Source organism: Callorhinchus milii, unplaced genomic scaffold (assembly GCF_018977255.1).
Source record: "Callorhinchus milii isolate IMCB2004 unplaced genomic scaffold, IMCB_Cmil_1.0 Scaffold17, whole genome shotgun sequence".
Lineage (NCBI taxonomy): Eukaryota > Metazoa > Chordata > Chondrichthyes > Chimaeriformes > Callorhinchidae > Callorhinchus > Callorhinchus milii.
The window spans coordinates 6,944,474-6,956,585 of NW_024704758.1; the positions used below are offsets into that span (position 1 = coordinate 6,944,474).

A 12,112-nucleotide genomic window follows, 5' to 3' on the forward strand; every position below is an offset into this window, starting at 1 on the left:
AAAGGTGATGGGAGATGGGAAAGTTTCATGTGGTTTTAGTGCTGACAGCACATAAATATTTCTTTGATATAGTGCCGAACTTTCACTTGTTTTTCAGGAAGCAGCCTCCGTCTCAACCCCTCCGTGCAACGATGCTTTGATAGATGTCGACGACCTTGAGGAGTTTTCTTTGAGACCATCTCCGCAAGGAGTCACTGTCAAATGCCGCATCACAAGGGACAAGAAAGGGATGGATCGGGGAATGTATCCCACCTACTACCTCCACCTGGAAAGAGATGATGGGAAAAAGGTCAGAAATAAATCCGAGAGCTTTACCGCAAGTTACAAACGTCCTTCAGATCTCAACCTACATTTGCCATGGTACAGAATGTATTCAATCTGTAAACTGTATGTAATTTTGGGTTCCCTAGCTTCAAAAGGACATTGAAACATTAGCGAGGGCTTAAGAAGGGCTTAAACATGGTGATTCCCGGATTTATTGCTTTGTAACAAGGTGCAGTTCCAAGAGCTGAACGTGTCTCATTTGAGCAAAGGAATTGAGCGGGAGTGGGGGGAAAGACACGATCCAGCTCTTAAAAATGCTGAGAGAAACAGCGATAATCCGGCGAGTTAACTGCAGTCGTGAAAGCAGAAGTGGAAGTGGTTTGAAGATCAAAGAGCCTCTTAGGCAGGGCTGTAAACCAAAGTGAACAAACACTCAGAATCACAGGGATTTCTCAGCTGGAAATATTAGAGCTGTGCTGGAAGTAGGGAAGAGGTTATTATATTGTCTTTGAAGAGGAACAGACATTCGCCCACTTCCTCCCTCCTTCCAGTTTGCTTCTAACTTCTTTTTTTAGAGATTCTCTACAAATTCTATTGTTTATTATCTTTGCATTTTATAGCACCTTATTCAAACATCTCAAAATGCTTCCCAGGTGTTTGCTGGCAACTACTGTGACTGTTTTGGTTGGGAAATATATTTACCAATGAGTTGATAGGCCAATTAGTGTGTGGCATATTCCTGCGTTCTTTCTGGTGAGGATCGAATAAATCAATTCTGTACCAGTCCCACTCCCTGTGGCTGTGCTGACGGTGTCTTTCCTTCTTATTCCCCAGGTATTCCTGTTGGCAGGAAGGAAACGCAAGAAGAGCAAGACGTCAAATTACCTCATCTCTGTCGACCCCACTGACCTGTCAAGGGGGGGAGAGAGCTTTGTTGGCAAACTGAGGTAAGCCAGTCCCATAAGTAACTGCTTCTATTACCACACTTCATGTGATTGTGTCTGAGGTCAGAGACACATGGCGCTATTGGGAATGCCCTATTAAAAGTGGACACTCTACTGTACTGTTAGGCATCAAGCCGCCTGGCTGTGGAACTGATGCTGTCGCTGCTTATAAAAGGTTCCATTGTGGGTTAGAATAATGACATCGGCTGAGCCCGGCATGCGTGTGTTTGAGATGTGCAAGGTTTCTTCAGAAGGTTGCAATCCATTTGCTTTGCAGATCAAATTTAATGGGCACCAAGTTCACAGTGTACGATAATGGAGTGAATCCCGAAAAGGGAAGTTCAAGCTTAGAGGCAAGCAACTTGCGTCAGGAGCTCGCGGCCATATGTTATGTAAGTTCTGTTCTGAAAGTTCTGTTTGCAATTACGCTACTTTGTGGTTTGGTGGGCAAGCAAGTTAGCAGCATCCTATCGCTAGGCCTTTGTCAATGCAGCTGTAACCATCACTAAGAAATCAGTGAAGGTAGATGTGGAGCATTTCAGGTGGTAATATCTAGGGGGAAACTTGTGTAGTACAAGCCTAGAGTGGGTACCAGGTGGTGTAGCTCAGTGGTTAGAGCACTCGCTTTGCAAGTGAGAGACCTGAGTTCAATTCCAGGCAGGTCAGGGCGAAACCTTGGGCAAGTTTCCTTACTCCACACGCCTAATAATATTCCTTCCAAAAAACAAAACAATAATAAATTGGTCATTTGCAATCCACGACTGTTCGTGGGACATTGCTGTGCGTTCGCCCACAAATATACAGTCAATTCACTTTACAGTATATTCTGTGAAGCGCTTTGGGACGTCCTCCCGACGTGAAAAGCGCTATATCAAATGCAAGGATTATTATTATTACCAGCAAACAGGCTGCAGTCAGAGATGACTGTAACCAGGGCAGCTGTCTCAGCAATTTGATCTTAGTTGTTTTTGTGAGCACCGAAACAAGTGGATAATTGGTGCTGGATGTGGAGATTGACAAGTCCCAGATTTCTACTGTCTATTGCACGCTCCAGCAACAACCTGACCCTCACTTTCGTGCCTCCCTTTGACAGCATGATGCAAAAATATTCAGCTTGACGAATCCTGAGCATTTGTCCTTTTGTGCGAATCCATAAAAGAAAAGGAATTGCTGGTTCCAGCATTTAGACTGAAATACACATCCTCAACTGAGCTACAGCTGTAATGAGCAATCCTGGTAGGAGTTGGCAATTTTCACCATCTCCCAGACATTTGTCTGACTCCAGCCCTGTGTGCTGCTCACAGCACTTATCAGTCAGCTCTTTCCTTTGTAACTACTCTTCTCGGTTCACTTTGCTGACAGAAATCACTTGGATGCCTCTAGAAGGTTACCTTAAGTTTATTGTAAGCCAACAATCAAACCTCTCTGGAGGATCCAAACAACAACAACAAGATTACATTTGTAAAGCGCCTTTCATGTTGGGATGATGTCCCAAGGCGCTGGACAATGTTCAGCATTTCAGTTACAAATGCATCTCATTGAAACAATATTTCAGGAATTGCTTGAAGCAAGCTTTTATCATGAGCATCCAGTCTTCTTGTAGTGAAATAAACCTTCTGAGACTCTGCAATCTCTCTGTAGGTGAAATTAATTGAATATTGCAGTGTGACATTGGGGGTTGAAAATGTGACATTTCCAATTTTTGTGCTTTTACTAATTTTGTGCTAATTGTGAATATCAAATTAGAAGATTTTCAAAGGGCAGATTTCAAAACAAAACAGCCAGTGAGTTATAATTGGAACGATCTTTTCCATTGAATGTCAGTGGTCACTTTTATAGATTTTTTTAGGGGTGGTCAGTTGTTACCATTGTGTACATTATATGTTTGCCAGATGTGTAACTTAAAAGTTCATCATAATTGTGTTAAAGTATCTGTTAACAGTTTGTAAAAAATTAGTATGTAAAAAACAGTATGTCATTTCCTTTAGGAAACAAACGTTCTGGGTTTTAAGGGACCGCGGAAGATGAGTGTAATTATCCCCGGCATGAACATGGACCACGAAAGAGTCTCCATCAAGCCACGAAACGTAAGTTCAAGGAGCGTCACAGACTCCAAATGGAGCCCATGATTCTGTTGGGCTTCCACCTAACAGGGAAGGTGGTGCAGTGAGCCTGTCATTGTACAATTAATGGATACATTTCATTGGTCTTCATTTCAAGAAGCAACAAGGTGCATTGCTGAAACATGAATCCAGTGAAGGACATGGCCAGAAGGCAGGTTGGTCAAGTTGAGAAGATCGTTGGATCTTGGGTCCCACTAAAAAATAATAAACATGTCTAAACGTCTGTGTTGGGCTGATAGATAACAGGCAGATGCCCATTCCAGGTGCTTTATAATAACAAGCTGTTACTATGCCTGTAAGAGTGAAGAGATGCAATCCTTTGGATTTGGAACATTTTAGGTTTACTGTGACCGCTAATGTTTTATTCAGCTGGAGGGAAATTGTTCTTATTTAGTTCAACAAAAGTTTGTTAGCACGTCCGTCACCATTGGAGGTAGGGGTTGCAATCTCGGGATCCCATAGGTAATGGTGCTTCTGAAATTTCAGGATTCATTGAAGAGAATCCACTGTTTCCATGTGATGTCTTAGTTGGCAAAGCTGCTGTGAAACTGAGCCATACAGACGTGGGAGGTCTCTGGTTCAATATCCTGTCTATGCCAAGTTAGCTGATATCATCCACGGCAACATAATTAATCTTAGGGCCCCTGAGGCGAAAGAACAGCCAAGTTTCCTGATAGCTTTCCAATACTCCTTGCCTCACAGTGTGTATGTGTCGAATGGGTGAGAACATGGTAGGACTTTCCTGTGACATTGCCAACAGTTGTATAGCCTTCCAACGCTCATTGTCTGGACTGAAATGAAAGCAGATTGGGCAGAGTGTTGGATGTTGACCTGTTTAATGGAATTTTATTTTAGGAGAAAAACTTTAAGCAAACAAAACTTTCTACTGAGCGACTCTTTCTTTTATTCACTGAAGGAGCATGAAACTTTACTGGCAAGATGGCAGAACAAAAGCACAGAGAGTGTCATTGAGCTGCACAACAAAACTCCGGTGTGGAACGACGACACGCAATCCTACGTCCTAAATTTTCACGGTCGAGTTACACAGGCCTCTGTGAAGAATTTCCAGATTATTCACGACAATGACCGTAAGTAGAAAGCTCATGGCGAATTGCGACGTCAATCTCTGAATCAGGACTTAGCAAGGTCTCCAGCGAGGCAATGAAAGGGCATGATGTTCAATTTGGTGAGGTGTAACTGTGTAGCATGTCAAAATGCCTTTCCCTTTTTTATTGTCAATACTATGTAAGAGATGTAGCCACACTCAGAACCCTCCCGAAATACACAGTGGATAATCCCAGATCAAACTCTGGAGAAAGCCTTCATTCATCCAATGTCATGTACAAGTGTCTCCCACTGTCCCTGGCTGTCCAATTGTATTGTTTTAAAGATCCAGTGTGAAGAGAAACCTCGAATCATAGTCAAAGAAATTTAAATCCTTTTTTAAAAGAATTTCTGCATTTGACATTTAGACTGTACTGTAGTTTCAAAACAATTCAGAGGAGAGCTCAGGGCTACAGGATTAAACCCTGCAGTTTTATCTCAAAGAACGATTTTCTGATACAAAACAGCATGTCCACTCTCCCGACAGGGAGCGTGTGTGCAATGCTGTGGGGGCAGAATTTACCAACTGCTTCTTCAAATTCACGGTCAAAGTTCTTCCTCGGCTTGCTGAGGGCTGAACACATGACGTAATCTGCTTCAATGTATGGAAAATCCAGGAATATTTTCAACTGCATATTCGGTGAAACGTGTGCTCAGGTTTGGATACAGCACCACTTCCCGTCCGTCCAACTAGCAATTGAATCGAGGTCAATTTTTTTTTGCGGAAAATCTTTCTGTTTTTAATGCATGGATTTTAGTAGTGTAACATTAAAATGATCAAGAATAAGAATCTCATGCCTTCACCCATGTTACAAAGGCCTGCAGCCCTTTCCATATACATCACTGTTGTCAGCATACACTGCACAGACTGTCTGTACTACTAAAATTCCCCACATGCAGATGAGGCAATATTTGAATGTCAACAACAATCAGAATTAAACTTCCACGCAAGGCTGTTTGAGTTTTGTTTCTCCTCCCTACTCTCACTGCCCACCACCCACTCCACAACCCCACATATGATAAATCTGATGCTTTGAATAAATTTACAGCATTGGGGGAAGTAGTTTAATGGACGAGATTATAGGGATAGATCGGTCCCTGAAGAACTATTTGCGAATCGACTTTTAAATACCTTTAGAGGTATTTTAGAGGGATTGTCTCAATGTCATGGGCCGCTTTCTAGCAGCAGCACCCTTTGCCAATACTTGCCCATCGCTGCTTTTCAAAGTGGTTAATCATTACTTTGTGTCATTAATCAAAGCTTTGAGCAGTAATCTTTCCTCCAAAGGCTGGTTCCCGTGAGCATCTGCCGAGCCATTGTTCCATTTATCTAACAAGGTTTACCTTATTCATCAAGTCAAGAAGGCACTGGCAAAAACAAGACTCCACCAATAATGGCCTATTAACCACAAGTATTTGTTTACAGGAAACATTTGCTCCAGCTTGATATGCCTTTCTCCTAAACTCACCTTCCCTATATGAAGCAGATAAAATCAGTTATTCACTTTGTGGCTGTTTGTGGGAACATGACTGCGGTGCTAATTGGCTATGGTTTTTGCCTATGAATACACAGCCACTATATTTCACAATAAAAATCCTCTGAAGTGCTTTGAGACATCTCGGCGACATGGTAAGGCGTTATATCAAATACAAGGTTTATTATATATTGTGCTTCACTCCCTGGCTGACAGACAAACTTACTCACAGGCTTCTGTCTCTGGAAGGAGCTAATGAAAGATACACAAAGAGCACCTGGGGGAATTTGTCTTCCGGATTCTATCCTTTCCTGTGGTGAGAGCATCTGGGTTTCCCAACACCGTCAGTCACAGCGGAGATCACACATTGTGTGGCATTTCATCCCCAAGAGCCCTGTAGCACAGCCCATCAGGATTTACACTAATTATAATGCAAACTCCCCCAACAAGTAACAGGAAAAGAGGATAATTACTGAGAAGTACAATGCCATTTTTTAACTTGCAATTTCTATATTGAGATGCTGGATATTCAGGCAATATTTCCCCTATATCTCAATCTATGACTCTTTGTGGGACACTGCTGTGTGCAATCGGATGCCGTATTTCGCCCACCAAACACGCAGTCACTTTATAGTACCTTATACTGTGAAGCGCTTTGAGATGTCTTGAAGATGCGATAAAGCGCTACATCAAATGCAAGGATTATTATCTATTAAATATCCTTTGTGCTGATAAAAATTGTATTGTTTTGTGATCCAGGATAAAAGACATTGATGCAGAATTGACATCTTTGCACTTGCTTTTTTTCTCCCCAGCGGATTATATAGTGATGCAGTTTGGCCGGGTGGCTGAAGATGTCTTTACCATGGACTATAACTACCCAATGTGTGCACTGCAAGCGTTCGCTATTGCTCTCTCCAGTTTTGATGGTAAACTAGCCTGTGAATAGACAGGGCATTGCCAGTCATTCTGAGGAAGCAACACGTGCATCAAGGACAAACCTGTCATTTCTGCTTTGACCTATTGATCACACAGGCCATAACTCATCACCCAGGCGATTTCTGTTTCTTTTCTCTTGTTGGATTATTTATCTATGAATACGAGAACACAAGGAGGACACGTTGAAAAATACTTGTAATTCTATGACTTTTTTTTTTAAAAAAAAGCATGGCCTGAAAAGTGTTTTTTTTAAATTGTTTTCCCAACTGACTTTACCAGGAGTTTGGAAACAAAATTATCTTTTGAGAAAAAAAAATGAAGAAAAACTTTTTTTAAAAAAGGTTTTGTGTGAAAATGGCAGCTACAGAATCTGCGGGAATTTGGCCCAGTGATGACAGCACAGAGAGATCTCTGCATGCCAGTTCACTCTTTATTTACTACCCTTTGTATCATTGGCAATGTACAGTATAAGCAGATCAGAAAATACTTTTCCTACATGTGCACTGTATTCTCTCTGTCATTTTTCGTACAATATGCAGCATTATGATACTTCAGTGACTGATGTTTCTGATACTGATTTAATCAGGCTCTTAAAGGGAACGAGGAAATTCAATACTTAAAAAGTTGATGTGTGTGTATGTGAGTGCGTGTGTGTGTGTGTGTGGAGTGAGCGGGAAGCTGACAATTAAGAGCCATTTTTAAAGTCAAAGGGTTAGATATAAACACTTTGATTTGCTTTTTTTTCTAAGTCTATTTCTATTGTCCCTGAAGGAAACCGGATGGGGATAAGGGAGGCGGGGTCGGGGGTGAATTCTAATTGTTCCAACAGATTCATTGCTTTGGGGTAAATGCCATTTCCATCCACTATCCTTACCAAATTTGTTCCCAGTGCTTATGAGTAACTGTTGGAATTTTGATGTCCTATATAACATAGCATTATAAATGCAAATCGAAATGATAAAATTGATCGGTTATCTCTACGTACGTCACAGCACATTTACTGAAGTTCATCTTCGCCATTCTTCGCAACTCTATTTGTATATTTTTTTAAAGAGTGCTTACGGCAAAAATAAGTTTTTAAAAAGCCAGTGTTTCAGTTCAGTCTCAACCTATGAATCTTGAAGCCATTGAAGATTTCCATTCCTGCACAATATGGAGCGGTTCTCTATGCACTCAACTCCAATGGTGTAGGGGAAGTACATTGCCAACTCTATGAGTGGCAGGACATGTTGGCATGGACTCAGAGTAGTCTATTTGTTGAACAGGGATCCAAGCTTTCCTAAATCCCGAAATGTTTGGGAATTATCTGATGTTAAGTACAATCCTGTTTCGCGACGTTCAGCACTAGAGTTTGTGAACTATGTGCATTGTTAGAATTTACTGAATGTTTGCACTTTTATAGAGGGGTTAACTGCACACAAGTCTTTGCTGGCTGCTTTCACTTGAACTTATTATCTCCACAGCGGATTCCCAAACTCTGGAATTCTCCAGGGAGTTGTCAGTGAAAAGCCCAGGACCAGGTTTACTGGTCGGGAATAAAGCTCTCACGCACATATTGTAAGGGTCGATGTACATTGAATGATGCATTTAGTGAACTACTAGAAACATTCAGGAATTTACTGTGATTGAATTCATGGAACTGAATGAACTTAGTGGCAGCAACACTAACTGTAGCACTTAAACTTGTCTTAGAAAATAGTTGTTTTTTTCAAAAATAGACATGAAATCTATTCTTATGAAAGCAGCTTGCTTGCATTAAAGTTAATTTCACATCAGTTCAGACATTCTGATGGATACAGTCAGCCAGGTGATTGGCTCTGGGATAGGGAGTAGGGATTAACTACTCTAATACATTTGAAATAGTCACTGCAAATGGGCGTAGTCTCAATCTCAGAAGAGAGAGATGATTAGTTGGTTTAGATTTAACTGCTTTACATACACAGAAGGTGGTGAATCTGTGGAACAGAATACTCAGGGAGGTGGATAGTGTTGACAATTTTAAGAGCGTTTAAAATAGGTATATGTTGGTGGCTTATGAAGGGGATTATGAAGGTCGGAAGCAATGTTTTCAGTATTAGGAAAAGGGACCAGCCAAGATGGACTGTAATTTTTTCTGTGTTCTTGTAGATTTCTATATTCCTAAGTATTCAGAGCATGTAAGCTAGGAGCTCGAAGCTGAGGGAAATAGCCCACAAAATATGTTGAATCTGTTTAAGACAAAACCACGCTCTCCGTTCAGTACATCATCTGGTACTCCAGTGTAACATTTAAACTGCTCTCAACAGCCATTTATGGCCTCTCAGAGTGATTGTGAGTTCATTGTTGTTGTGTATTCAAGTTTGGCTGGTTTTGTGCTGGGAATACGTGGCCTTTAGATTATGACTGCTCATTTTCCCTGGGAGCCTTATAACCAGCAGAGGAAACGTTATCCCCTCAGCCTGGATTGCAAACAGGGGACCCAGAATTGACAGCAAAGTGGTTCTACCCCACCAAGCCCCCTCTGCTTACAGTAATTTCATCTTTCAGAATCCTTCCTCCATAAATAGCTCATTGCAGCTTCTTTGACTCACTGGGTTACCTGTAACTCTCTTGTTGTATAGAAATAGTGGAAGAGAAAAATCCCGGAATGAGACATTATGGTTCCCAAACTCGACCGGTAATCTGTCACGTTCATTCATTCTTTTGCTTGTAACTGTCCCACCTTCGCCGACTGCACAAAATCAAAAACCAAGGCAACAATATATGGGTTTCGATTGTGACTAGGACTGATGGGTCTCATTTGCACAGTGAAAAAAGATATATTTGGGGCGGGGGGAAATTTTAATGAATAATAATTATTTATGGCCTTTTTAAAGAGTTGGAATATAGAAATCTGATGTTGAATATTTTAGTATGAAATGTGACTACGTTGAGAAGGAAGTTAATCTTTCGTGGTCATGCTGCAAATCTCACAAGCTGTACACTTTGGTCGGTTGGCTTTGTTTTGGAAGGTGTCGGTGTCAATTTAAAAAAAACATGAATGTCTGTTTTGCATGTGCAGCTTATGCACAGAAAGACATGTGCTGCTACCTGCTAACATGCATGGCATGTTTACTGCTGTATTCACTGTTTAATTTTCATATGTGGAGACCATGTAATTCAACTGTTTTACTTTGTGTTGTAAATATTAAATAATGGTTCTGATTGATGTACACCAATAAATCTAAATGATATTCCAGTGTATAATAACTGTGTATACTGAGACAGCTCTGCAGTATGGTACAATCCACATAAATGAATGCCCTCTCTGGAGGGTAGGACTCCTGCTTTGCCACATTAGAGAACGTAACACAGTTCAGTTACACTGCGGGGTATAACACACAGCCTGAACTCAAAAGTTCGACGACAAAATACGCAATCACTGCACTTTACAGTAAATCCTGCGAAGCATTTTGAGAACGTCCTCCCGATGTGAAAGGTGCTACATCAAATGCAGGATTTTTTTAAAATGAAATTACAGATTAAAAGTATTGATCATCAATATTCCTTATCTGTTTGTGGAATATGAAGCATGCTAATAATATTATCATGGGATTTGGATTGGAGGAGATGCTAAGCCTGGAGTTGTGAGGGAGCTGGGTTCACGTCAGTAGACATTAACTCAGAATGGTTTTGTTTAACTGTGCATGTTAGCTCTCTCTCTGACTGAATTAGTATCTGGTCCCAAACCAATTCTTCTAAAAGTACCACAAGTCTTGAAATAAACCAATAGTCAGGTGTGATTAAAGAAATACCATGTCCAAATGTATTACAATTCTTTAAATCGTGCCTTTTTAAAGGGATACTGATTGTTATTATCTCTATTTGGAAACATGAATCCATGTTTGTGAACGATAATTTCACAGCCAAGCGATGGAATGATTCATTGCAGTGAAGTTTAAAAAAATATATTTATTGTAACTGGTTTCATAATTGTTCAAACCTTCAAAATGAATGAGACTGTTACTATCTGTGAGAGAAGGTTTTATTTTCCAGTCTGAGGTTATACCCATAATACAAGATTCCTCTGCCCAATGAGTTGCTGTCTCAATTGAGTAAATTCACAGCTAATGGAAGGAGGCAATGTTGGCAGGAGCACGTATACAATTTGCATTACTGTTGCAGGCAATCATTGCAAGAGCCTTGAAGATGATCAATCAATCCTCTTACCTGCTGCTCAGGTGAGTGCACAAAATACATTCAGCTAACAAGAGAGTGCGTGACAATTAATAAACTCCTTTTTTGGCGTCAGCCGGGTGTCTTGACACATGCGGAAACCCATCACCATGCTTAAGAGTATCCTTAGAGATTAAGTGCATTCCACCTACACATGGAAATCCCAGAAAGTACTAGGCGCAGGTTGGCAAGAGCCAAAGTTTGGAGTGTTAATTGAGGTACTGCTGGAGTCTAACCAGCTAAAACCACATAACTTGCCATTGATATGGTTTTCCCACTACTTGTCCAGCTAGGACAACCCTACCAGTTAGGGCTTTGGCTTGAAGAGTTAACAGGAACTGAGTTGGATGACTCCCTGCCCCAGTGACTGGTTTGCCCTTCCAGATCCTGCCGATGATCCAGGCTGCCTGTGCCGTCATCAGCAGTGCCCTGGAATACTGTGGACCTGCCTGGCTCAGGCACTGAACTAGAGACCACCATGGAGGACCGGCTCGATTCTGACATTCCATTGCCAGGCATGTCACCATTAATGGCTTTGTCCAAGCCTTAAATTGTTCCAAAAATAGCTTGTCAGATTTAATGAAGAAAGGTCAACCAAATATCACTTTCATATTTGAAGTTAAAGGGTGTTTTCCCAAGGGTTGTTGTCCCAAGAGCAAAGGGAGATGCAATCAGGAGCACACTGCAACTAAAATGTTAATTGCTCCAAACTAAAAGATTCCTGTTCTAGGATTTACTTACAACATCAGTACTGCTCTTTCCCTGGTGACTCTTTTCACTGTGATTAGATGTGAACCAGGTGTTCTCATTGCAATTAACCTTCCTACTGAAAGGCTGAACCAGATAACATGGAAACAAAGGCAAAATTCATTTGCACATTGTGATGCTGGGAATTCAAGAGTCATTCTGAATACATTTAATACAGTCTACCCTGACCGACTAACCTAATTACTTCACACCTATGTAGAATTGACAGTTATTCGAGTAACAAAGAGTTGTGAAGGCCTTAACCTTGGATAAAGTGAAAGCTACACATGAGAGCTGGTAAGTCATTCATGTATTGTTTTAC

At 41.0% G+C, this 12,112-nt stretch overlaps 1 protein-coding gene across 2 annotated transcripts in view; it reads left to right on the forward strand.

The window, feature by feature from the left end:
* Positions 1-9,722, forward strand: part of tub (TUB bipartite transcription factor) — a 92,270-nt gene extending 82,548 nt beyond the window's left edge. For both annotated transcript variants that reach the window (XM_007887536.2, XM_007887537.2), the window contains exons 7-12: positions 98-289; positions 1,099-1,211; positions 1,486-1,600; positions 3,197-3,295; positions 4,248-4,419; positions 6,726-9,722. In XM_007887536.2, coding sequence (XP_007885727.1) covers positions 98-289; positions 1,099-1,211; positions 1,486-1,600; positions 3,197-3,295; positions 4,248-4,419; positions 6,726-6,859 — 825 coding nt within the window. In that variant the 3' untranslated portion in view covers positions 6,860-9,722. The remainder of the gene's footprint in view (positions 1-97; positions 290-1,098; positions 1,212-1,485; positions 1,601-3,196; positions 3,296-4,247; positions 4,420-6,725) is intronic.
* The last annotated feature ends 2,390 nt before the right edge of the window (positions 9,723-12,112 follow it).